The sequence below is a fragment of the Geospiza fortis genome, unplaced genomic scaffold (genome assembly GCF_000277835.1).
Source record: "Geospiza fortis unplaced genomic scaffold, GeoFor_1.0 scaffold538, whole genome shotgun sequence".
Taxonomy (NCBI): Eukaryota; Metazoa; Chordata; class Aves; order Passeriformes; family Thraupidae; genus Geospiza; species Geospiza fortis.
In genome coordinates, this window is record NW_005054368.1 from 1,202,917 (window position 1) to 1,229,246 (window position 26,330).

Genomic DNA, 26,330 nt, shown 5'->3' on the forward strand with positions numbered 1-26,330 from the left:
CTCCGGCGGGAGGAGCTCCCGCACAGCCCTCCGGAGCCTTCCTGCCCTCCTACCCGCCCGGCCAGGTGAGCTCCTCCCTGCCTGCAAACCCCTTCCCTGCAAGGGACATTAGCCTGGCGCTTCCAAACTTACATGGTGAGAACAGGTTTTAAAAAAATGGCAGAAAAACCCCAGAGCTGAAATCCAGCATGTGATGTCTGAAAATGTGAAGTGCCGCTAAGGGCGTTCTTTTATTTTTACAGTTCTTTCTGGTGGCATTAGAAGAGGTACAAAAGTGTTCTGTATTCCAAAGAGGATTTTAGTTGTAGTTAGGATTTTGTAACGCACATAAAATGGAATTTTAGGTTAAACTGCACAGCAGACTCTAATAGCTGGTAAAATAGGAGTTTCAGGAGCAGCTGAGAACACTGAAAACCTTCAGTTTACAAAGGTAAATCATGTGGGGGATAAATTTGCTGTTTGCAGACATGCTTCATCCTTCAGAAAATATTTTTTGTGGTGCTATTAATTTAAAATTATTCATTGATTTAAATTATTAATATTTGTCCTGTATTAAAAGATGACATGGCTACAATCAATAGGACGTTTATCGTGAAATAATGAACTGTTGTTCATTCTTGCTCCCTGTAATCCTGTGTGTGTTTGAGTAGGGTGAGGTGCTGACGAAGTTCAAATGCTGATGATGCTGGTGTTGAAAGGTTCTTTTCCTTCTTTTTTTCCCTCTTAATCACGCTGCTCCAAGCTGCTTTCTTGCTGTATGACAGTTTGAAGAGCCAGCAGCCTAGCAATTCATGTGTTGTTTGTAACTCAGGTAGTAAAACCAGAAGATGATGACTTCCAGGAGTTTCAGGATGCCTCCAAGTCTGGCTCCCTGGATGACTCCTTCACTGATTTCCAGGGGGAGGCAGCCAAAGCAGCCAGCTCACAGCACCGGAGCAGGTACCAGGTCCTTGGTGTTTCTGTCATTTCTCTGGCCAGCGCCTGAACTTTTGATACCTGACTATAAATCTCAATTGAAATATCATTCAGACTCCAGCAATCCTGGCTTTTCCTTTGGGAGACAAGATGTAATTCCTGATCAGGCAGGTTTTGTATAACAAAATAAATAAACATGTTTCCTCCCTTTGATAGTTTGCAATCGACCTTTCAAGGTCTACAAAGGCTACAAAATTTCAGCCTTCTTTCCTCTTTATGCACCTCCCAGGTGTCTAATTGTAGACAGACACATTTTCTGGGTAGGAACTGGCTTTTCTTAGTGGCAAACAGAGCTCTGAATTCCATGTGAGCCCTGATTACCAGGTGCTTCCTCAGCAGTGACATCAAAGGGGGATGCTCAACCCATTTGTTCTCTTACACTCTGGCAAATGGCTTCTGTATAAGAAATAAAATTTTATATTTTATATATTTGGTTTGGAAGGGACGTTAAAGCTTATCAGTTTCACCCCCCACCATGGGCCAGAGACACCTTCCATTAGATCAAATTGCTCCAAACCCTGTCCAGCCTGGCCTTGGACGCTCCCAGGGGTGTCAGTCAATGTCACATGGGTCTGAAGATGCTGATTTAAGTATATCTTGTGTTAGATGTCATTTTGCAGCTGAAGCTAATCTGTTGCTGAAAGTTTTGACCGAAAACTGTTTGTTAATTGCACAATAGAAAGTAGAGGATCATAAAGAAATATTTCAGAAAATGGTGTTTCTTTTTCACTGCAGCAGTTCCCTTTATTCAGTTGTGAAAGCGTTCAGTTTTGAACAAAATGTTACAATGAGCTATAATCTAATTGCTTATGGAGCTTTATTTAAAAAAAAGCCATCTGTGGAGTACAGCTGATTAACCATTCCATTTGCCAAGATTGCATATCTAATAGCCTGCTTTGCAGGGATGGGAAATTTAATTATATTACCATAAGCTCTGGTTTTTTGCCGTTGCACTGTCTGCCTGCAAGCACCACAGACCAGCATCAGCACATGTGTGCAAGTGCTTCGTTTGTGTGTTGCTTGTAGGCTGCTGATAAGGAGATTTAAATGGCTCTGGAAAGATTCTTGCTCCAGGCTGAAGAATGCAATAGAAATTCATTCAGGTTTTCAATGTGAGTGACACAAACTGGAGGTAGAATGCATCATTCATATGTAAAGGATGGTGTTGTGTGGAGCTGCCAAGGTCTGATAACAGGGCTTGTGTGGAGGGCAGGCAAAGCTCTCTCCTAAATCTTCCAGCGTTTGCTAACAAGGTGTTAGGTTGTTGTGGCAGTTTTACTGGATAGAATAGAGTGTGTTTATGCAAAAAGACTTGCTTGTGTAACTGTGCACTAATCCTTATTTTGCTGACTAGATACCTGCCTGAACTCACTGATTGGCACTGACAGAGATTCAGCGTTATTATTTTCCTTCCTTTGAACAGTAATCCCACTTTATTATCCTAATTTTACAATATGTAATGAGATGTAATCAGAATTAGATAAGCCGAAAGTATGGAGCTGTTAAAATCTCATGCAGTTTGAACTCTTTACTGTATTGAGTTCTATCAGGGGGAATTTTCATAGGGATAAATGAAGCAGGAGTGATTCCTGGGGTGTGTCTGTGTGCTTGTTCTCTCCTGAGCTACAAATTCCTTGGTATAAAGTTCTGGGGTGTTCTGTTCATGGTTTTGTTAGAAATTAAAATCAAGAATGGTGCAAATTAACTTTGAACCAAAGAAATATGATTAGGTGAGATAAAGTGGGAATTTACCCAGCTGAGGTCACTTACATCAGGGGCTGGATTAAACACTCATTAAGGCATAAGCTTAGGTTTAGGAACCAAATTGTATAGGCATAATAAGAGGCTTCTTTAAATAAGATCTGGAAATGCAGATTTCTTATGGATCAATTAAGGAACTTTGCTTTTATCTCTTTTGTTTTTAGTGTTCCTTCTTTACTAATGCCACTCCCAGGTACTAAGCCACTTTCACCAGCTGACAAATATGCTGTGTTTAAAGGAATGGCAGCTGAGAAGCCTTCTGAGAGTGCAGCTGCTTTTGGAGGTAAAAGGACAAATACACAACCACTATGAGCAATTTATTGTACAATTTCCTATATCTTCTTTTTGGCATTGATAAGATATTCATCCTTAAAAATCAGAGCAATTAATGTAGCGTTTGCTGTATGAATTCCTAATTTTGCTGTGTGAATTCATCATTTCTCTGTGTAAATGTATTTCTTTTCTCCTCTTCTCTAGATGGAGGAGACAAGTACAGCGCTTTCCGGGAATTAGAGCAACCAGCAGAAAGCAAATACTTGGGTAAGCACTGGGGCTTTATTGGGTTTTCATTATCATTTGTAGCATTTCCCTTTGAGCTGCAGAATTTCCATCTCTGCAATTCTAAAATAATGGTGCTGCTGCTTCTCTAAAAAACTTGGTAGGAAGTATCTTGTAAAAACAGGGCAATATCCTATTGGAACAATGTGCTGATGGTATTTCTGGAAGGTTGGCATCTCTTCTGGGTGCTCCTGAGTTTTATTTTAAAGTAATGATGTGTTTGGAATCTGTTTTAAGTAAGGAGTTATTCATTTATGAAATCCCTGTGGTGTTTTGTGAACTTCTCGCGCTTGGAACCTCTTCAGGATTAAATGCTTGCACTAAAATGAAATAACATTTGATCTCTTTCTGTACATGTTCTAAAATATAGAAAGTTGCTGTATTTGCCTGCTGTCAAGGTCTGACCACTCTTAACCCTTTCACCAGCTTACATTTCTAATGGAAAAGTTTGCAATTCTTCAGTAAGTTTAGTTTGCTGTGCTGTTGCAGTTTTGATCAAGCAATTTCAGGAATATTTATATTGTTGCTGAGCAAAATGAATTGGTTTGGAGGGGAGGGAGAATGGAATAAAAAGTCAGGTGTAGTTGTGGTCCTTTACTGCCATTACTAAGAGTATTCTTTTAAATCTTGGTTAAACTGATTTAAAATGTGACACTGAGGTAGCTTAATAATGAAATGCTAGTGGTGTGTTTCTAAAACAGAAAAAAATCTTATTATTGGACACTTGTCTTAAAGTAAGCATCAATACTTTAAAATTACAGGTAGTCCAAGTATGTACATGCTGGTGAATGGGTTAAACAATGTTTTCATGTTCAAAAGAAGAAAGTTATAAAATGAGCACACCAAAATATTGAATGTAAATTCAACGAAAACATTCTTACCTCATGTTGGTTTTGTCTCAGCCATCTGGTGATCCCCCCTGAAAAAGCTGCAGTATTTCAGAGGGAGGAAGGGAAGAATTGCTTCCATAAAAAGCAAATACTGTACTGGTATAAGTGAAATTCAAAATTACATTCATTGTTTGGCAAACACGAAGAGGATGAGGTGGGGAGAACAACTTGCATGGAAGCCAAATAAGACAGTATTGATCTCCTTTTGAATCCATTTGTCATGGTGTGTTTTGATATTAACTCAGTGTAAAGGGAGTTTAATGTGACTTTGGGGCTATTTGAGAGAATTAGGTGTTTGCTGGAGTGAAGAGCAGAATCAGTGCCCTTGACACTTGTGTGGCTCATGGAGGTTGAGTTTGCAGTTCTGTGTGCACCCCAAAGTCTTCCATTTAAACAGTTTGCCTAAAACCTTCTGACACTGCATGGAGTAATTTGCTTGCTTGCATGGTGTGAATGTGCTGTGTTTGTTTTGCAGGGTTTAATTGTTGTTTTCTCCCTGTTTTCATTCCCAGGAGAGAACCTTGCAGAGTTCAAGCCCACAGGAGCTGACGATGGTTTCACAGATTTCAAAACCGCTGACAGCATCTCCCCGTTAGAGCCACCCTCAAAGGACAAAACCTTCCCTGCACCCTTCCCTCCTCTGCCTGCTCAGCCAAAACAGCCAACACAAGCCAAGACCCCTTTGAATCTGGCAGACTTGGAGCTCTTTTCCTCTCCTGGAGAAAACAAGCAGCCATCCTTCCCACCTGCATTCAACACCTCAAAGCCGGGCTCCTTTCCCCCTCCACCCCTTCCATCTGCCTCTGCCCAGCCAGCACCCAGCAAAACTTCAAGCTTAGCTGATGACTTTGGAGAGTTCAACCTCTTTGGGGAATTTTCTAACGGCGCATCAGCCAGTGGACAAGATGACTTTGCAGATTTTATGGCTTTCAACAACAGCGGGGGCTTTCCCGAACAAAAACCCGAGGACAAATACAATGCACTCAAGCTGGAGGCCAGCCCTGGTGCTCAGGCTGGCTCCTCAGGCAGCACAGTGAAGGGTGGGCAGAGCTCTGCCACCACTGCTACGCCCACCAAGTATGACATCTTCAAGCAGCTGTCCCTGGAGGGCCCCGGGGCGGCCTTCGAGGAGGCCAAGGACAGCGCGCTCTCCTCGGCCAAGAGCGACGATGACTTTGCTGACTTCCACTCCAAGTTCTCTTCCAGCGGTGCCGAGAAGTCGCTGGTGGACAAAGTGGCAGCTTTCAAGCAGGCCAAAGAAGACTCTGCTTCAGTGAAATCCCTGGACCTGCCTTCCATCGGCGGCAGCAGCGTGGGCAAGGAGGACTCCGAAGACGCGCTGTCTGTTCAGTTTGACATGAAACTGGCTGATGTGGGAGGAGATCTTAAGCATGTCATGTCTGATAGCTCTTTGGATTTGCCAACAGTTAGTGGCCAGCATCCACCAGCAGCAGGTGAGGAACTGGTTAGATTGCTCTGGTAACGTAGGTGGTGCAGATTCCGTGTTCTCTGTGCTCAATTACAGTATTATGCACTCGTCTTTCAGTAGTGGAAGACTCCTCAGTGTGTGTCCCCGCCAGCCACGGCCCCTCAGCAGGGCACTCTTTAGTTTTTGTCTTAGAAGACTCTAAATATAACTAGCTGGAACAGTTTGAACTCCAGGCCAGTTTATTTTTGAGATTTAACATCATCATACTGGTACCTGTTCGCCATTGGCACTTAAGGGACTCGAGTGGAAAATATTCCAGTGCAAACAGTGTCATTCCATTTATGTCAGCAAGATGATGGCAGAGTCTCACTTTAATCTCTTGTTTTCCACAAAGCATTTGGCTTGGGGACTTCCCCATGGGCACTTCCCAAGGGTCACTAATTGGGGCTGTTAATGAGAAGCTGACTAATCACCAACAGCAGTGTATTCCCCTTACAGTGGGGCTCAGTCTGGGTAGGCAGGATTTTGCAGGACTGCAGTTTAGAGTATTTCACACACCTTCCAGTGTTAAATCCCTCGTGGAAATCATTGTGCCAAGGGACTGCAAGTGCTGGTCTCATGATTGGGAGCTCTTGGACCTGAATTTAAACCATGAGACTTTCACTTTATCAGGTTTCCACCTTCTTTAATTTCCCTTTATGACAACATTCCTGAGGGACTGAACTGACCATCTCTGACCTGATCACATATCATAAAACAAATTTCCCAAGTGTCCTGCTTTTTCTTTTCATATATACATAGGAGATAAGCTGTAGTTAAATGTTCTGTGGCCTTCAACAACACGGGAACATTACTGTGTTCTAGGACAAGTTTTATGCAGTCAAAGGCTTTTCTGAACAGGGGGAACATACAAACTGTAAATGTAAAAGCTCTTACTGCAAGAATTGGTTATTTCCACATGAAATATTTCTTCCATTTTTTGCAGATATGGGTAGAGAAAAGATATACAGTACTGTAATTTTGCATTATATGATATTTTTAAGTAGAGGAGAGAATTAAGTCGGCAACTTCGATGTGGAAGATACTCTCTAACAGGGTACAAAATATCAGGAATAATTTATTAGCAAAGACATTTAATTTTCATATTACTGCTTGGGAAAACTCCAAGTTGAGTGAGCTGTCAAAACGTAGCACCAACAGTGTATTCTTGAATGTTTACTTTGGGTTTGAAAGCACTTTTTCCTAATATTTTTCTAGCCTCTTTTGGTGGTAGTTTGACTTCTGTAGCTCTTTACAGGACGTGTGATTTTGCCACAGCAACCCGTGGTGAATAATTGCTGTTTGTGGCAGGAAAGCCTCTTTTTTTTTTGGTTTGTTTAAAGGGGTTAGCCCTTCATGAGCTTGTTGCTAAACTTTTGAACTCTGAAGTATTAATTAGAAGCTATTTTTATTAAACTTAAACAAGTCTGTATTCTCCTATGGTGCCAAGTTAGATGTTATTCCAAAAGGGAGAGTTTAGCTCCATTTAAGTGTTTGGATTTGGTAGCAGGATGTGCTCTGGACACTCTGCTACAAACACTCCTGTGCTCACGTGTTCCTTTCTGTGTGTTTGATGCATTTCAAGCTGTGAACTGCTGATGGTCAAGTCCTTTAATTTTTTTTTTCTTTTTTTCAGTTTACATGAAGTTAAAAAGCAGATTTTTTTTTTTCTTTTTTCCTCACCGTTCCCTTCGAGCTGTAAATCTAATGTCAGAAAGGGCCAGCATCCCTTTGTCACCTCCCTGCTGGGAAATGGGAGAGTGTCCTGGGGAGCTGCCCCTGTGCAAGCCCTGTGTCACATCTGCAGGGGAGCAGCAGCAGGACAGAGGTGCAGAGAGATGGTGCCCACACAGAGCTGGGTGTCCCTGGGCTCTGAGGTTTGACATTTGTAGCTTCCAGGTATGGGCAGGTAGGTGCTGATGCTGGGAATTAGGGAGAAATCCTTGGCTTGCTTCCCCTGCCAGGGCCCTGTGCTCTCTTGAGGGATGAAAGGTTTCCAGATTTTCTCTCTCCAGAGGGGATACAGTCTCTTTAAGCTCGGCTGCTAACTCTCTGTGTGGAAGGTAGATGATACTAATGTTGCCTCATTCCTCCTGCATTTACTGCTATAACCCTTTGAGCACTGGCTGCATGCTGTTAGTTTGAACCAGGCTGCTTCTTTTACACCAAATTTCCCTTTCATTCTGAGCTGAGAGCGTTTGAATGGGCACCTGCTCCTGTTGGGTGAGCCTGATCTGTCCTTCCTGCCAAAGGTTGCAGCCAGAGGAGCCCTGCCCCAGGCACCCTCAAAGGGTTATCTGCTGCACTGACACACCTGTAAAGTACCTTTTTCTTTGGCATTACTGGAGATTCTCTGTATATTTTAATCAACTTCAGGTTTTTTTGCTGCTTTTTCTAATGTCTGATTTCAACTAAACATTTCCTGTGTGAATGTGCCTTTTCAGATCTGCTTTGATATCTCTCTTCTGCAAGTATTGACCTGCATGCTTTTCTCTGATACCGCCCTCCCGAGCTCCTCTGTATCACTATCTTTTGTGATCTGTAAGTCCTGCTGTGTTAATAAATATTATCTTGGCATATTTTGAAAACGTGGGGGTGTGTGTGATTTGTTGCAAACTAGCAATGTATCTCTGCTTCCTCAAAAATGCAGAGTTGAAGGTTCTGGTATCCCCTTAAGCTGGTGGGTGCCTTTCTCTTGCAGAGCAGAGTGTGGGTGAGCTTCCTTCTCGTCCTCTTCCAGCGCTTTGAGCTCGCTCCCTGTGACCTCCTGAATCTTTACATATCAACCTCAATAATATTTTTCCAAAGATCTGTGTTTGAGGGGGATGGAGTGGAGGAAATGTGTGGTGGCAGGGTTGTTTCTGTGAGTTGGCACTGAAACTGTGTTGCTGTCTAGACTTTTATGAGTAGAAGCCCACTCAATAATATTCTGATATTTATTTACCTAATCCCATGTGAGTTAAACAGAACCCCAAAGTAAATCTTCCATTTGGGAAGTTCTACCTTTTAAATATTGAAACTTTCAAACATGAATGACAGCTGCAAATTTTTGGCATGCAATTATGTCGCTTCACATTCCTCCACCTCCTGAGCCACTGACAGCTTGGGATTAGCATCAAATTGGCACACAAGGAAAAAAGCTAAAAATAATTGAGATATGAAATAGTTAAAATGTTGTTTTGGGGTTTTGGAGTTGCCACAAGAGCAGAAACCAGCTCAGGAAGCAGAATGTGGGTTTTCTTCTTTACACCAAGCTGGAGAGGCTTCAAAATGGAAAAAATGAAAAAGGGAGAAAAACATAACATCCCTCCTTGGTTCTGGAGATCCCAGGTCATGCCCAGCCCTAAAGTTTTTAAACCAAAGCTTTGACTATAAAGCTGAGCCCTGATTCTGCAGGGCTGGTGCAGTTTGTGTTTGTGTTCAGCCAGTCATTCCTGGAGGAGGCAGAGGAACTTTCATGACTGTATTTGTGATGTTTTTGTCCAGACTGGACAGCCAGATTGACTCCCTTGGCCTCATTTGGGTTAATTCTGCACACAGAAGAGCTTATCCTCCCTGGTTTACCCAGGAAGGCTCTGACAGGGAGGGTGTGGATGTGTTTGCCATGGCCTTCCCAAGGGCCTCAGTGGGACTGAGCTCCCAGTGTCAGCTCTGGGCTTTTATTCTGCTGTGAAACCTTGTTTATCATGACCATTTCAAAATAGCAAATCCTGTAATTCCACACATTTTGGAGCCTTTTCTCCTGTTTCCTTCATTTTCATTTACCTTACAGTCAGCTTTCTTGATGGTTTCCACCTTAGTTACGGCCGTTCTTTAGAGAAAGCAAATGGGAATAATTCCCTTTTTGTTAACTGCTCCAGGCTTCTCCAGCTGAGAAACAGGCTTGGGATTTTTCAGGTTGCTGACAGCAGTGCATGAAACTGTGTGTTCTGCAGCCTCCTGTCCCTTGCTGAGGGAGCAGGGAGAGGTGGAGCCTGTCCTGGGCTGCTGCTCAGGCTGCAGGGGATGTTCAGGGTGACAGCACCGGGGATGTTCCAGGGTAGCAGCACTGATGCTCTCCTGGAGCAGGGGATGCTGCAGGGTAACTGCTCTGATGCTGCTCTGGCACCAGAGCTGGGTTTATTCATCAGACTCTGTTACCCACTGAAATACAAAAACCTGAAAGTCTCCTGTGCTGGCTGAAATCCCCAAATTTATTCCAATGTCCCTGAGTTGTCTGTCTCAGTTTCCTTCAGATAGTCACTAATGCTGTCAAGGGTTTTCTTTAAATGATTAAACTGTTGACATTGAAGGCTCCAGCTTGTAATTTCCCTCCAGCCATAACTTAATCCTTGGTAGTTGAAATAAATTATTATAGTTGGCTCAGATCAGGGGTGGGAAGCTTTCCTTTAGATGAGATAAGACTGGGAAACAGTGTTTTCAACTGTATTCATCCTGCTGTGCATTCCTTGCAGCCAGCCCTTGCCCTTGGCTGGCTCCTGCAGCTGCACCTGGTCCCAGGTGATGATCAGGCACTTTGGACTTTGGGTTCCACATTCTTATTTTTCATACTTCTCACTAAATTGTTTTAGGACTGCTTGAGCTGTTAACACTGACTCTGAATGCAGTGTTTTCCCAGTAATATAATATTCCTAGAAAAAGGTTTATTCACTGGAGTGATCCTTCTGGAATTATCAAAAAAAGGAACCAAAATCAAATGTACAGAATTGAACCATTACATTTCACCTGAGCCCTTGCACCTCTTCAGAGGTTTCATGTCTGCCTGAATTCACAGACAGAGAATCCTGACTCTTGGTTTGTGAATAATTAAACTATTGTTCTGCCTCCCCTGCCCTATTGATTGCAGGTCAGTCAGGATTCCCCCTGGAGCCTGCTGCTGATCCTGCCTGAGCCTGAGCCAGGCTTGGGTCAGCAGTGCCCTGACCTGGGCCTTCAGGATGTGTTTGCAGCTCAGAATCTGAGCAGTTATCAAAGGAACAATTCCCAGCAGGCTGGGAATGTGCAGATGCTCGGGGTGGGATCAGCTCTCCCCCCTCTCTCCAGAACCATGGCAAGGCTCAGGTCTGTGCTGGGGTTTGGAGCCAGCACAAAGTCAAGGGAAGCTGGTGGTATCTGCAGGATCCCAGCATTAATTACAGCTGGCTATCTTTCATGCAAAGCTTTCCTTTCCCTTCTTCAAACAAAAACTTGAGAGCACAAGGTGTGGTGTGTGGTGATAAATCACCGACCCCTCTGGGCTCCTTTCACTCACTGCTTCCATCTCTCTGTTCACCCTCTGCTCATCCACAGTTCCAGGGGCACTGGGAGATCTGTGTGCAGGGCTCAGCTCTGGCTTTGGGGTGCTGGCAGGACAAGGTGGCAGCTCCAGGAGGGGCTGATGGGTGGCTCGCTGTGCCTCGCTGACCCACGGCAGTGGTCACTGAGCTGTGCCGTGTGCTGCTCAGGTTTTTCATTAGCCATGGATGTGGGTCATGCCTGGGAAGCAGCCTGGAGCCTGGCCTGCTCTCCCCCTCCAGGGAGATGAACAAACTCAAGGCAGAAATGGTTTGTTAGAATGGTTTCATCCTCGGGCTGGTGAGGCTGCGGTGGAGGAAGAGGACAGCTGGGAATTCAGCTTGTTCCCCCCAGCTCTATCAGAGCCCAGTGTGCCAGCCTGTTCAGCACCAGGATCTCAGCCCCAGGGAGGCTCAGGGAAAACTCTCTGTGCTCTGGGTTTGCTGTTCCTGCAGCCACCAGACCCTGAGCAACCCAAAGTGACAGTTCCTGCTGGAAAACAATGCCAAAAGTAGGGAAGGAGGGTTGGTTTGCTGGGGAGGGGGCTCGTGCTCCAATGCAAACTGCCCAGCCCTGGCTCCCTGTGCCTTTGGGGATCAGAGTCAGTCTGGAGGTGAAAGATGCCTCTCTGATCTCACAGCTGCCCCTGGCAGGGAGAAGAACCTATTGGGCCATGTAATCACCAGGTGGGTACAAATGTTTGGAGCTTTCTGCAAAATAATTGGATTTTCTCTAGACTTAGCTTTTACAAACTATTTATTCAGTTAAAACATGATCTCTGCAATGTCCCTGTCAGTGCTGGCACCTGGAAGTTTGACGAGTCGGCCGTGCAGCACTGCAGGAGCCCTGATAAGCTCAAACAGGATTTCTAGGCTTTTTTAGATCCTTGCAGCACATTTTTACATGTTATTTGTATCAAAGCATGAATATAAAATTAAAGTATATTAATACTTTATCAGAGGAATGGAAAAGTCAGCCCAGTCTTCTGTGTGGTTGGATTTGATAAGATGAAATAACGCATTAAAGGTGTTTGAGTTGTAACATTTATATTTTGATTGTAGATTCTGCAGCCAGAAAACTCAACTGGTGATCTGTGCAGCCTGGACTGGCCAGAAACTAATTTTTTTTTTAGTGTTTCTTCACTACCATAGTGGTATGGTGACTTTCAGCTTAAAATGTAAGACAGCATTCAAAGGTCAAGGCTTAGATTCATTGAACAGAGAAATTTTTGTATGAAATGCTCAGGTATTTTCCAGATTATTTTTGTGCACACTGCAAGCCTCAGCGAGACAGCAATTCTGTGTTTGTCCTTGCAGCTCCTCCAGGCTCTCAGCAGGTCGTGGAGAGTTGAAAGGTTTGAACTTCAGCTCCTAATTGTGGGGCTTTGTTTCAGATGTGGATGACTTTAAGGGTGGAAGCTGTGCCGGTGGTGGCTCTGCGCTCGGCAGCCTGGCGAGCTCCGACAGGGACCAGCAGGACAGCGACAGGGACAGGAGGCTGCCCTGCTCCGCCCAGCCCCCGGGGAGCGGCTCCTCCGCCGCCACCGCCGTCCTCCAGAAGAAGGAGACCTTCTTTGGCAGCTCAGAAAACATCACCATGACGACAGTTTCCAAAGTGACCACCTTCTCCAGCGAGGATGCTCTGCAGGACGTTTCCTTCGCGCCCTTTGCCAACTTTAAGGACTCGGGGCCCGTGTCCGGCGGTCCCGGTGACGATGACCTCGGGGACTTTGGGGACTTTGCCAGGCTCCCCTCGGAAGCTCAGGATGCAGCAGCAGCTGACACAGCCCTGGGCGCTGATTTCCTCGCTGGAGCCTCCTCCGAGCTGCGGAGGGAGGCCACGGATGACTTCGGGGAGTTCCAAAGTGAAAAACCAAAAATCAGCAAGTTCGACTTCTTGGTGGCAACTTCCCAAGGCAAGGTGAAATCCAGCGAGGAGATGATCAGGAGTGAGCTGGCCACCTTTGACCTGTCTGTGCAAGGTAAGCCTGCCCGTGGTGCAGGAACCTCATGGTGCATGTGCTCATCAAAGGCTGATTTTCCTAATTGAATTATAAATTAGCTAATGGGGATTGTTCCAAAGGCTGCTGGAAACGACCTGAAACTTCTGATTGATTTCCGTGGCATTTGGAGCAGGTCTTTTTGTACAAGGGAAATATTTGTTGTGCCAAAAACCTGTAAGAATTGAGGGACTTGGGGAGATCTGCAGCAGTCACTGAGTAAAGAGAAATATTTGTTCTTCTGGAGGAGCGGGACAGCCCTTGCTGCCACTCCATTCATTTTAAACAGCCTGGGTCTTTAGAGTGCAGGAATAACTTTTTACAACCTGACTTTTTAGGGTCTCACAAGAGGAGCCTGAGCCTGGGGGACAGAGAAATCAGTCGCTGCTCACCCCTGCCAGCCCTGGAGCAGCCGTTCAGGGACCGCTCCAACACGCTGAGCGAGAAGCCAGCGCTGCCCGTGATCAGGGACAAGTACAAGGACCTCACTGGGGAGGTGGAGGTGAGGAGCAGTCTAGGACACCCCTGAGGGGCTTCTGTGTCCCACTTTTTGGGGTTTTACCTGTTTGAGTATGGGTGAGACGTGTCCGGGTGCAGTCGGATGTTGTGAGTGGAACTTGGAGGGTTCTTCTCTCACGTCTTGAAAGGGAGGTGGGAAAGCACAGAATGTTGTCTGAAACACAGAATCACTTGACCTTGCAGCCTAAGCTTATGGCTGGAAATTGGTTACAGTTTAAATCTAATCCCAGCTCTGGCAGAGAGTGTTTGCTTTGGGGAATGGCATGGCTTTTTGGCTGTGTGGTAGTTATTTCTCTTGCTCATCCTGAGAAGAGATGGGAAAAGGACTCAGATTAAATTCTGCTAATCCCCATTGCTAGAACAGCAGACTGGAACAAATGTGTCAGGAGGAGCTGTGTGCAATGAAACCTTTTACCCACCCCTATACATTGTCCTTTTGAAACTCATTCCCACTCCCAGAAATCAAATTTTAGAGTTCAGGTGCATAGAAAATCTTGAAAGAATGGGGAGAAGTTAGGAACAGGTGTGTTGGAAGTTCACACAGCTGATCTGCAAACAGTCTTTTGAAATACCTGTCTGCTGTGTGTCTGTTGTGTAGGAGAGAGGGAGAGAAATGTGTGTAGGAACAAGACTGAGCCTGTCCTTCTCTTTGCTCTAGGAGAGTGAGAGGTATGCCTACGAGTGGCAGAGGTGCCTGGAGAGTGCCCTGCAGGTGAGTGTGGCTCCTCCTCCTCCTCCAGATCCCTCCCTCGTCCCGCAGGACCTGCCTCACTCAGTGTTTGGGAAAGTGTGGCAATCAGCCCTGGGAATTGCAGTTTTTAAACCAAAAGCTGCCACCTCCTCAGCTGAACCCCCCTCACTGATCTCCCTGTGGCTGGGGATTAGTTTGGCTTTTCCCTGAATATTCCAGCTCTCTGGCCAGGGGGTGCTCCCCTGTTTGGGTGCCCAGTTGTGTGCTCAGGGCACTGGTACCAGTGCCTGGCTCCTCGGGGCTCCCTGAGGGACAGAACTGTTGCTCTGCTGTGCCCAGGGCCCATTCCTGTGCTGCTCGGAGATATTTCACAGCCAGATCAGTGCTCCTGAACATTTCTCCTTTGCATTTGAGTATTAGACAGCCCAAACTGTGAATGCTCTTATTAAATTAGACAGCAAGGCATGCATGCTCTTAAAACTCTTATTTTGGTAATGAAACTATTGGGGGAATACATTAAGGTTTTAAATGTTCACACTTTCCCCTGATCTGCTTAAGCAGGAGTGTATAAAACGTGATGGAGTGTGGCAATCATTTCTTGTTTAATTTGCCTCCTTTTCTGAAGGACAGCTTCTGCTGGGGGTAATCTTGTTTGTAATGATTATTCAAAGATAGAAACCCCATCACTTTATGGAATTCATTCCCACCAGGTCATAAAGAAAGCCAACGACACCTTAAATGGAATCAGCAGTTCATCTGTGTGCACTGAAGTCATCCAGTCTGCCCAAGGCATGGAATATTTACAGGGTAAGTTTCAACATTCCACGTGCTTTACCCTGGAAGTTCTTCCCTAAAAACCAGGAAGATAGAGTCACTCTTCCCCAAGTGGCATTATTTTTAATCCTAATCTTTGCCTGCATGTGAATAATGAAGAACTCCTCTGCCAAATAAATGCAAACTCCAGCTTTGAGCTGACCCTCCATGGCCACCCCTCCTGTGCCTCTCTGGTTTTGCCATTTCTGAGTTCAGGGCTGGGGCTCCAGTGCATTCCCTGCAATCCTCCCCTGTTTTACATCCACAGGGGTTGTTGAAGTCTACAGAGTGACAAAGAGGGTGGAGCTGGGCATCAAAGCAACTGCAGTGTGCAGTGAGAAGCTGCAGCAGCTGCTGAAGGATATTGATAAAGTGTGGAACAACCTGATCAGCTTCATGTCCCTGGCTGCTCTCACGGTAAGACCCAAATAAGCTGCCTGGTTGCTGAAACAAATGTCATAATTTAATTTAAAGAGGCTTTGCAGGGTGTGCTGAGTTGACTGTTTGTGTTTCTTGTCTTGGAAAGTGGAAATGAACTTATTTGTGAAAGCCAGTTTAAAACCCTCTAAGAAAACTGTTATTGATGCACAAACATGATGTTGTCTTACTTGGTACCTCAGTGATTTAGGTGATATCCTGGGTGTCTGTGGACATCTCCAGTGAGGCAAATTGAATAAAATCCAAATAAGCCATTTTACAGAGCCAGAATGACATGGACATGTCTTGTTTTTTAATGTCCCTGCAATTGGCTTTAATGCTCCCAATTCTGTAACACACAGTGGAGCAGCACAGGAACAGCTGAAATGTTTTCCCTTCTCTCTGCATTTGGAAATGCCTGAGTTTGTTTTGGTCCAGCTTTTCCTGCTCTGCAGTGCCAGGAAAAGCTCCCAGGAAGGCTGGAGGAGCTGGAGAGCTTTGGGCATTGCTGGGTGAGGGGACAGGCAGGGCTGGTGTGAGGGGAGGGAAGGGGAAGACACAAAGGGAAGGCAGGAAAACCATCCTGCCATTAAATACCTCGTGGGGTTTGTCTTGCAGGAGATGCAATGCCCAAAATCACTTCCTTTAACCATGGAAAAACTCATTATTTTAGGGAATGCCCCCTTTTTGTGTGCTTTATATTGAGTGACACAGATCCCTTTGACTCAGTGCACATCCAAGGAGCCTTCAGGGTCAGCACACCCCACCAAGCATCATTGAGCACATCATTACCATGGGGAGGTTTCCTCTGAGCTTTTTAATTTGTGGCTTCCTCTCTGCACTGCAGCTGTGGCCACAAAAGGTTTTTCCTTCCCAATAAACACTCATTTGTAAGTAAGGCTTGGAATTCTTGGTTTCTGCCTGAAATGCCCATCTCCAGCTCCCTGTCCTTCCCTGCAAGGCAGGTGTTATAGATGAGCAGTCCCTTTTTGCACTCCCTTTGCACATTTTAAACCTCCCCAGGTATTTTTGGTGGTGCACAGAGCCTGCCATCCTATGAAATCTGTCTCCTCAGCATTTTCCTGCCTGGCAGAGGAGGTTGACAGACCTGGATTCACCTGTTGGAGCTCTGGCATTGCTGATAGGAACAATCCCAAGAGCCACCAGGATCTTGTCCTCATTTAAACAGGTGGATTAGAACACACTTGCTAAAGTGCTTTTCCTTGGAAGATTACAGGGATCACTGGAAGTCCAGGGCTTGGCCCTGTGTTCTCTGAGCCACAGCAGCTCCTGGCTCCTGGCTGCAGCTGAAGCAGCAGGAGCTGCAGGCAGTGACTTCTCACCTGCACAGAGTCCAGCTGAGCTTAGCACAAACCAGGGACTCCTTAATTCCCAAATCACCCCTGATCCTGCCTCTGCTCCCCACTGGGAGGGTGGAGCCCACACCTCTGCTGTGACAGGATCCTGCGTGATGCAGAAGTGCCAATTAACTGCAGAGAAGGATTCCAGCTCGCAGGCATGCTCTTGGAAAGGTTAATTTTATCTTTTAAAGGATTTTGTTACAAGGTAATTTTATGCACAGCCTTGTGGTTTTGCACAGCAAATTGCAGGATGACCTTCTCATTTGCTTCACTCATGCATTTGGTAAACAAATATTAGAGAGCCTTTATTAATTTGATTGATCTACTCAGAGATTAAAGGGTGGGGTTTTTTTCAGGATTGCAGTTCCTCTCCAGCCATTCAGCAGGGCAGTGTGAGCAGCATGCCCACAGTGTGCATTGGGACACACATGGCCTGGGATCACACCATTTTTAAAGCTTCTTGCATTTCTAATCATTGCTTTTATTTGCTGTCTTCAGTGCAAAATTTGAACGGTTTTATATCATCTTCATTCAGTGTTTTTAATTGATCATTTATCCTGTGGCTGAAATGTGAGGTTAATTACTGGAAAAGTGACCACAGTAATTTATTATTTTCAGGTTTATTCTCCCACCCTTTGCCTCTCTTTAACCCGAGCATGTGTGTGGCTGGTGGCTGAATTCCATGTGTTGGTTAACCTTAATATCCCATTTTGTACTGCTCTGCCATATTGAAGGTCCAAAAAAAAAACCCCAAAAGGAGAAAACCAGGTGCCCTTTTTTGCTGAGGCAATACCAGGGAGTCGAGGACAATGAACCCTGCTGCAGCCACCTCCCCACAGCTGCACAAACACCTGCAGACCCTGTGTTTGCCTTCCCCCAGCTCCCAGTGCTCCTTCCCCTTTGGATGGGGGAATGTGCAGCTCAAGAATCCCTTCCTTTGTAGCTGAGGCCTTTTTGAAGACTTTGAGTGTTATAAATTGGTGCTGTGGAGATGGCAGATCCCTCCTGACAGCTCTGTCACCCTGCCATGCCACGTGACTCCCTGGCTCCTGGTGCTCACTGATTTTTATTGTGATGCCTGGACCCTTCTCAGGCACTGGAAATGCCTCAAAGTTCCTGTGTGCTCTCTTTAGCCCGATGAGAACTCCCTGGATTTCTCCTCCTGCATGCTGCGCCCCGGGATCAAGAATGCCCAGGACCTTGCCTGTGGAGTGTGTCTGCTGAACGTGGATTCCAGAAGCAAAGTGAGTGTGTGCTGCTGGAAATCCCATCTGAATTTACACCTTGGGCTTCCATTTGTACAACCCCAGACTGGTTTGGGTTGGAAGGGACCCTCAAACCCACCCAGTGCCACCCCTGCCATGGGCAGGGGCACCTCCCACTGCCCCAGCCTGTGCAGCCTGGCCTTGGGCACCTCCAGGGATGGGTGCATTGAAAAAATATTCCTGGTTATAATTTGTAAACTCTATAGATGGGTCTCAATAAAATCCTACAATGGAATGTCCAGAGTTCCTTGGGCTCTGGTGTGACACAGCTGTGGAGAAAGGGTTGAGTTTAATTGTTCGAAACTGGCATGCTAAGATTTAAAAATGCATATTTTTTTTTTAACAAATAGAAATCTTTTAATGACTTTTCTTCATGAAATGGCTCACCAGAGGGGAGCAGAGCTGGGAGGGCCTCCCAGGACATGTGCAGAGCTGTGCCAACCAGTTAAACCTAGAGGCACTTTTCCTGACTCTTTTTGGTTTCAACGTTATTTCAGAAAGAAGAGAAACCTGTGGAAGAGCCTCCCAAAAAAGTATGAACCTGTAAAAAACATTCTTTCTAGACTCATTCTTCCTGAGTGTGGAAGGCTGAGCTGCTGCTGGGCTCTCAGCTGTCATTTCAATTGTACCAATCATTAATCCTCTGCTCCAGTCGTGTTTTGTGGCCGTTAACTCTCGATCTGATCAACTAACATGCCCCAGAGCCTCCTCCCCTGTGTGTCTGCATGCCTGTGCCTTGTGCCCAGCTCTCTGGGCTTGTGCTCCTTCTGTTGTGTGCTAGAAAACCCCTGACTTCCTGAATTTGTGCTGCCTGGGTGTCTCTAGCAGGAGAGGGGGGATTTCAGGGGCTTTGTGCTAGGAATATTGACTTTTGGCTTTGTCTAGCAGGCAGTGGCATTTTTAGAAATCTCTGCAGGAAATCCAGGGTGTGGAGAGCAGGGCTGGGATATTTTTTTTTTTTTAAAGAGGGAGCTGTGAGGCATTGGAAAATATCTCCTAGCAACAAACAGTGAGGTGGTTTCAGCCTGCTCATGGCTTCACACGCTCAGAGGCTCCTGCTGTAAGGCAGCTTCAATGAACGGGAGGAAGCAGATGAAATTCAACCTGAAATAACACTAATAGCAAGAATTGCACCTGCCTAACCCACAGCCAGGCTGGAGCCTGGAAATAATGCAGGAGCTGTCTGCTGGCAAGCAGGGCAAGGTTCCCCTTTGGTAGGGAGGAGGAACAGAAGCAGAAGATGCAGGAACAAGGTGAGTTAGCTGCCAGGGCTCCCTCCTGCGGGTGGAGGTTGGCTCAGGTGTGATGGCTGAAGGTTTTGTCCTCCTGCAACTGAAATCAGATGGAGTTGGTGGGGTGGAGCTCAGGGGAGAGTCCTGGGCTGTTTCCCACTCTGGGTTTAGACCCTGGAGGGGATCAGACTGTCACACTTGTTTCAATTCTTCTTGCAGGCCTTTAATTCAGAGACAGATAACTTCAAGCTGGCATATGGAGGGCACCAGTACCACGCCAGCTGTGCCAACTTCTGGATCAACTGTGTGGAGCCCAAGCCCCCGGGTCTCATCCTGCCAGACCTGCTCTGAGAGCAGCTGCACTGCAGGTGCAGCCTTGGTCTCACCCTGCAGGACCTGGGGGAACTGCTCTGCTGGAGGCTGCAGCTGGGGCCAGCCTTTGAAACCTTTGGGGTTGATTTTTGGTCCAAAAATCAACGGATTAAAGCCACTGTTACAGATGGGGAAGAATTCACTTGTAATGGCCAAGGTTTCGGGAATAACTGGGTAATATATAGTATGGCAAAAAAAAAAAAAGAGTGGCATTTCAGTGTTTCTGAAGATGCAAACGTTATCCTGTGCAAAAGCAGCCTGGGAACCATGTGCATAAACCTGTGCATGGGAGAGGCCAGCATGGAGCTTCCCTGAGAACCTGGAGTGCTGGCCTCATTTGCATAGAAACAACCACTTAAATACTTGAAGTCTGTATTTGCAAGCAAATCTTTTCCTTAACGTTTTTGGGACCCAGACCTTGATGTTCTTTAAGTATTTGCTGCTGTGATATCAGAGCACATGAGTCACAGCAGCATCCAGGCAGAATGAATTATTGACTCAGGAGGAGAAGCTGCTGGGTGTTTGTGCTTGCACTGCTCTGTGCTGGGAGTTGTGCTGGATGCAGAACTGCTTGGTGCTGGGGGCTGAGGAGTGGAAAACTGCTGCAGTTTTCCCTGTGCTGTGTGCATTCTGTAGTGCAGGCAGCTGGAGTTTCAAACTCCCAGTCTTTGTTGTAAATACAGATCAACTGCCCTGGCTCTGTCCTGAGCTCCAGGCAGGGCTTTGTCCCTCCTGACCTTTTGGGGGCTGTGTGGCTGCAGCACTGCTGGAAGCTGGACTCTGCTGATGCAGCACATCTGTGCTCTGGAGATTCTTTCCCTTTTTTGGCTGTGGAGATGCTGTTCCCGATGGGATGGGATGGCTGTGTGTGATCCTGCACTCTGTGCTACCTGCAGCAACGTGTTCCTGTGACTCACAGCTGGCTCCTGCAGCAGGGAGTGGGATTGAACAGCCAGAGGGAATCAGCCCTGGAATCTGGTGGTCTCAGCAAGCTGTGTTTGAAGCAGGCATTGTGTCCCTGCTGGTTTCTGGCTTTTGTTGGTGCCTCTCTGGACAGGTGTGTGTCACAGACTCTCACTAAATGTCACCTGTGCATCAAAGCACCTGGTTACTCCTTCAGATCCAGTATCCAGAGGACAATGCAGGCAAAGGAGTGCTGGTTACAGGATTTTAAACCTGGGGGAGCCTCATGGTGTTACAAGAGACATCCCACCACCCTGTCTAGGGCTGCAGGGAATGAAGTGGGCTGTAAATCCAGAGGGTGCAACTTCCTCCTTGATTCTTTGGCTTAGTCTCTCACATCTGTTCCTTTCCTCCAGCCTCTCCAAGTTAATCCTGCCCCCATTACAAGTACCTGACACTGACCTGGGGTTATTTGCTGAAACAGAAATTACAATGAGGAAAACGATGCTTTGTATTTAAAAAACAAACAGGCTTAGTTATACGAAACTATTAATTAGCCCAAATGAAAGAATCTTGGCTCAGAGGTGTCTGGCTCCTTCCTTACACCAATTACAATAAATCTCCTTGCTGCCTCAAATTAGCTCATTCATGAAATAAAGCCCCGTGTGCCTGCAGCTCCAGCTGATCCAGAGGCAGATTTCCCGTGCTCTGCTTCCCACATCCTGCCCAGCAATCACCCAAAAAAGCAGGAAAACAGCTCCTTGCTTCTCTCCCTTTCTTTTACGAGGTGGGAAGGAGCTCCAGCAGCACAGCTTGTGCCCACAGCCCTTGTTGTCCAGCACAGTGAGGCTGCACTGCCCCTCACCAGTGCTGCTACAGGAGCTGGGGACAGGGAGCCCCTGGGAGAGGCTGGTGCTGAGGGAATGCTGTGCTGGGAAAAGGGATTTTACTGTCAGCCACCTCAGCTCCCCAGCACTTTGCTAGAGAGGATTTTTTTCCCCTTAATTGAAAGAAAATGGCACAAATAAGAGGCCGTGGTGTGAAATTTAAAGCACCAGCTGCATTGTCACAGGAGCATTTCCGTGCTGGTTTTTCTGTACCAGGTCAGCCCCTCTCGTGTCCTTTGGCCCATGAAGAAAGGGATGGACATGCACAATTCCAGCTGCCCAGAGCTCCCTGAAGGGTGGCAGCAGCTCCCAGCAGCTCCAGCCATGGGCACACAGGGAGGGTTTGCACGGAGATCCCTGGATAGAGGCATGGCACAGAAGGATCAGCTGCAGATCCCAGCCATCCCAATGACTCACTGGAGCATTCAGCATCCTCGGGTGTTGTTGCCAGCCAAAGCCCAGTGTCCTTCCAAGCTGTATCCAAGGTGACAGGATTGTCACAGCCCACCTTCCCCCACTGCCTTCCCTCTGCTTGTGCCCAATTTCAGACCTGTAACTCCTTTTCCTGCATGGATTCTCTCACTGGAGAAGAGAAACGAGGTTTTATTTGTTTTTTTAGCTAGATAAAAGGGGCTGCCTTGGCGTGACCTGTGCAAAGTGGGGTTTCTGTCTCTGTGCGTACATTTGCAGTTCTGAGGAATTATTTACTCTGTTATTTAATGTATTTACGGCTTAGCCCCGTTGTGTTCCTGGTGCTCTCTGCCCTGGCAGCTCCCCCTGGTGCTGGGGGCTGCTCCAGCCTCTCCCCTGCCCTCCCTCCTGGTGTTTGGCTGTGAGTCCCTGCAGCCCTGGGATGTCACCTGTGCCCTGGCATTGTCACCTCCTGCCCTCACCATGCATTCCAAGACTTTTCCTCTTGCAGCAGCTGCTCCTGCCCTGAGATCCCTGCAGTGGCTGAGGGTGAGGTTCAGCCCCAGGCTGAGCAGGAGCTCCTGCACACCCAAGGACTGCTCAGAGTCCTGGCAGCTGCACTGGGAATCATAAACTTGAAACAAAACCTGCCTTTCCAATAAAAGCTGCTATTGTACAAACTGCTGCTTTGGATTTGCTTTTGATTCTGCACCTGTATTTAATTCCAGTTTTCAGTGTTAAAATAGGAATGTCATAATTTTATGAAGGAGAGCAATCAGAAAAGTTCTCTTTCTATTGTGATTCTTCTCCTGCCCTCTGGGCAAATGTTATTTTTCTTCCAGAAGTGGTTTTGTGATTATTAGTTGGAGCTGTTTGGGTTTGTGCTGTGCTAGAGTTGCTGCTGATATTTTGAATCCAGTGAGAATAAGTGTTATTAATTGACTTTAGTACCTTGTTTACTCCCTTAATTCCTGCAATGATTTATAAATCCTGTGTTGAGATCCAAACCTGGTGTTCAATAAAAAGCTCGTTTCATATATGACCAGCCTGGGAAGCTGAAATATTTATATCATAATGTAAGTGAAACCTGCTCTGTGGCTGGGATGGGGAAGGTGTCTCACCAACTACTGGAAGATATAAAATATTTTCAGACAATTTAGATACCATTTGGAAAATCCTGTGGGGAGCAGGAGAAGGGGTGTGCTCAGAGCAATCCAAGCTAAACCAGAGCTCTCTTTTCTTTGGTTTCTGTAGATTGGAGAATGGAGAAAAACCTGGATTTTGAGGGGGAAAACACTTGTGTAAAATCTTTTCCTGTAGTGAATACAAGAGGAGCTTTTGCAGTGAAATTCCCACAAGCACTAAGACTGTAATATAACCGTGAATGGGGATTTCAGGTGAATTGTTTTCTCATGTGTTTTATTAGGCAATTTCACTTTTTATAGGTCTAACTTTCCCTTGTGTTTAGAGCCAGCCTTTGGTGCCTTCTTGGCTGAACATCAGCATCTCCCTCTCCCCTCACTCCTCGGGCAGTGTGTGCATAAAATCTAAAGAATAATTCAAAGTGGAGAATTTTTAACCTTCCATTTTTTTTATACCAGAAATGCTGTTAAACCCTACTTTGCCCATTTTTAGGTAAAGTGTAATTTTGTGAGCAGATTTCAGTTTTTAGCATTTTTTTCCCCTGTAAAATGTCATGTGTTGGAACATCTCCAGGCCAGTGATTAATCTTGATTTTCACTCTCTAGTTCCTCACTTACCATTTCCCTGGCTGAAGTTTAACTCTGATGAATTTGGAAGATGAGTCTCTGTGTCTGCCTGGAACTGGGATCCAGCCATGGAACCTGAGCTGGGAGCAGCTGATGGCAAACCTCACCTTTATTTCAGTGGGGCAGAACTCGGGAAAAGCAGAAAACATCCTGCAGCCACAATTGTTTAAAGGCACTGCTGGGCCTTAGGCTGCTGCTGGAGCTCACTAGCACAGTTTGGAACAGGAAACCAACACATGTTCTGGTTTAATCTTTATTGATTTTTTTTTTTTTTTTACAAGTATAGAATCTCATTGAAATCAGACAGCGATCGCAGCACTCTGCCTGCTCCTCCTCCAGAGGCAACAGAAACTCTGGTGCCTTCTCAGGAGCACCAGGGGCTCTCCTGGGCTCCAGCCACACTCCAAGGAACCAGCCCTGTCCCTGGAGCCACAGCAAGGCTGCTCCAGGGCAGGGCTGGGCTGCAGTCACCCCTGGCACACTCTGAGCGAGGCCAGGCCTCTGTCACCAGCCTGGGGACAGAGAGGAGCAGCCCTGGAATGCAGCATAACCTTGAGGACGGAATGGAGAGAGGCAGGAGCGGCTAAGGCAGGTCCTGAGGGGAGCTGGAGCTGAGGAACCCAGGGGATGGAGCCCCTCCAGGCTGGGCTGGCTGCTGGGATGGTGCTGGATGCTGGCACACACACACCCAGCCCTGGCAGGGCCATGCACACATTCCTGAGCGTCTCTTTGGCTGCCCCAGCAGCTTCATCCCTCCTGCCTCTGCCTTGAGCCACATCTGGACAAGATCTGTCAACTTTCCACCCACAAAACACACCAGCATTTTCCAGTAGTTGAAGTGTATTCCAGGACTACTGCCCTGGCGTGGAATGAGTGAAAAAGGATCTTGTATTTATTTGATTTGAATTGCTCAATTTTTATTTTACTTGTGGCCGACACGGACTGATTCAATCTTTTTTGTTTGTTTTTTCCCTTTTTCCCCCTAACTTTGAATACGATTAAGAGCTGACTAAAGGTCTCAAACACTATATACTGAGAGTCACTATGGATGTTAAAGAAAACACCAGCACCAGCACCACAGCCCCTGTACTCCTGCCTCCCTGGTGCTTGGAAAACCTGCTGCTGTGGAGCAGGGCCTCGCTAGTGCTGCTCCTGAGCCACTACAGGGTTGTGCAAGGAAGCAAACAAGCTATAACAAAATATCCAGGCTACTACTGTGGCAGGAAGCGTACTTGGGCCACCCTCTCTGCCCAATGCCTCTTAGGCCCTTCCCTGGAGGATCCTAATAAACCGACTAAAAAAAAGGAAAAAAATATGGAGGCTTTATGGAAGGAATAAACTTATAATGAGACCCAGTTTTACTAAATCAGAGATGCAGATGGGAAATCCCCATAGAGAAAAATGCTTTGAAGGGAATCGTTGGCCTTGTAGGTTAGTGAGGTGAGAATTGAGGTTCTGCTGTGTGGTAGAGAACCAAAGTTGGCTGTAGAAGGAGAAGGGAACATCTCCAGTCTGCTCAACTCGTGTTTCCCATCTGCAGTCCCATTAAATTCCCCAGTAAGGCATCAGGGGTCTCCTCTCTCTCTCGTAAACGTCCGGGACGATGCCGTAGGGCGTCTGTACCATTTTAACCGTGGTCTTCCCAAAGAGCTTCCTCTCGTAGTCTATCAGCTGCCTCCAGAAGCCCACGTTGGGCCGGATCACGGGGCGCCGCGCCTTCACCCAGCTGTAGGCCTCCAGCAGGGAGACCTTGTGGTGCTTCATGAGGAAGGCGATGCAGAGCGTGGCCGACCGGCTGACGCCGGCGGCGCAGTGCACCAGCGCGGCCCCGTGCTTCCGCGCCACGCTCTGGATCTTGTCGGCCACGCTGTCGAAGTAGAGCGAGATGGGCGCGTTGGGCATGTCGGCCAAAGGCACTTTGACGTACTCAAACTGGGGCCAGTTGAAGTTGGGGATCTCGATGGTGGCGTTGATGATGCAGGTGATGCCCCGCGACAGCAGCAGGTGCCGGTTGGAGGCCACGCTGCCCCGGCTCAGGTACAGCGAGGGCGTGATCTGGGCGATGCCCCCCAGGGCGCCTTCCGAGAGCATCCGCGGAGCCATCAGAGTTCTCGGCAGGGAGTTGTGGCTTCTGGAGGTCATGGAGGATCCTGGCACTCAGGCTTCCATTATGGGAAGAGAGCCAAGGGGACGTGCAGCCAAGGGAGGGATTGTCTGGCCTGGTGGCGGCAGGACAGCGAGAGCTCCCGCTGCTCAGTCACTGCAAAACACAAGGGAGGCCGTGAGCGGGGAGCTGGCCCTGCCCTGTGCCAGGGAACAGGAAAGCCCAGCTCGCCCTGCTCTGGCCTGGCAAGGCTCCGTGGGGAACATGGGGCTGGGCTCACAGTGCTCATTACTGCTGTCCCCCAGGCACTGCCTGGACAGACAGTAACAAAAAAAATCTTCAGCCTAATTAACTCCAATTACTCGCCAAGGGTTCACCTGTGGGCCCGGACAGCATCTCACCCGGACCAGCACGTGGAGGATGAGCTCACCTTTGCCATGATAAACACAGCAGCTTCACAGCTGGCCACGGTTCAAAGGGATGGTGAGGAACAGCAGATGCCAGCAATTTCCAGCAGGCTGCCCTCTCCCCAGTGCCACCCTTCTCCTTTTTAGGTGCTGGAAAGGCCCCGCCAAAGCACATAAACAGAGGAAAGTCGCTCATTAGGAAAGGCTGTGAGTCACATCCATCCTCATCAGTCATCAGCTCTCACAGAAGCAGG

The 26,330-nt window shown here is 47.0% G+C and overlaps 2 protein-coding genes across 4 annotated transcripts in view; one reads left to right on the forward strand and one right to left on the reverse strand.

Moving 5' to 3' along the window:
• SYNRG (synergin gamma) overlaps window positions 1-22,838 on the forward strand; it is a 31,926-nt gene extending 9,088 nt beyond the window's left edge. For 2 of the 3 annotated variants that reach the window (XM_031059794.1, XM_031059795.1), the window contains 13 exons: window positions 1-65; window positions 812-939; window positions 2,901-3,019; window positions 3,214-3,276; window positions 4,697-5,638; window positions 12,320-12,907; window positions 13,264-13,427; window positions 14,103-14,156; window positions 14,846-14,942; window positions 15,217-15,365; window positions 17,860-17,970; window positions 18,489-18,524; window positions 19,443-22,838. The exon at window positions 1-65 is cut by the window's left edge and continues 79 nt beyond it. In XM_031059794.1, coding sequence (XP_030915654.1) covers window positions 1-65; window positions 812-939; window positions 2,901-3,019; window positions 3,214-3,276; window positions 4,697-5,638; window positions 12,320-12,907; window positions 13,264-13,427; window positions 14,103-14,156; window positions 14,846-14,942; window positions 15,217-15,365; window positions 17,860-17,970; window positions 18,489-18,524; window positions 19,443-19,574 — 2,648 coding nt within the window. In that variant the 3' untranslated portion in view covers window positions 19,575-22,838. The remainder of the gene's footprint in view (window positions 66-811; window positions 940-2,900; window positions 3,020-3,213; window positions 3,277-4,696; window positions 5,639-12,319; window positions 12,908-13,263; window positions 13,428-14,102; window positions 14,157-14,845; window positions 14,943-15,216; window positions 15,366-17,859; window positions 17,971-18,488; window positions 18,525-19,442) is intronic. The other variant, XM_031059797.1, reaches the window with a different exon arrangement.
• Window positions 22,839-23,804: 966 nt separating this feature from the next.
• DUSP14 (dual specificity phosphatase 14) overlaps window positions 23,805-26,330 on the reverse strand; it is a 3,711-nt gene continuing 1,185 nt past the window's right edge. Inside the window, exon 2 of the mRNA XM_031059844.1 lies at window positions 23,805-25,825. Coding sequence (XP_030915704.1) covers window positions 25,111-25,707 — 597 coding nt within the window. The 5' untranslated portion in view covers window positions 25,708-25,825 and the 3' untranslated portion in view covers window positions 23,805-25,110. The remainder of the gene's footprint in view (window positions 25,826-26,330) is intronic.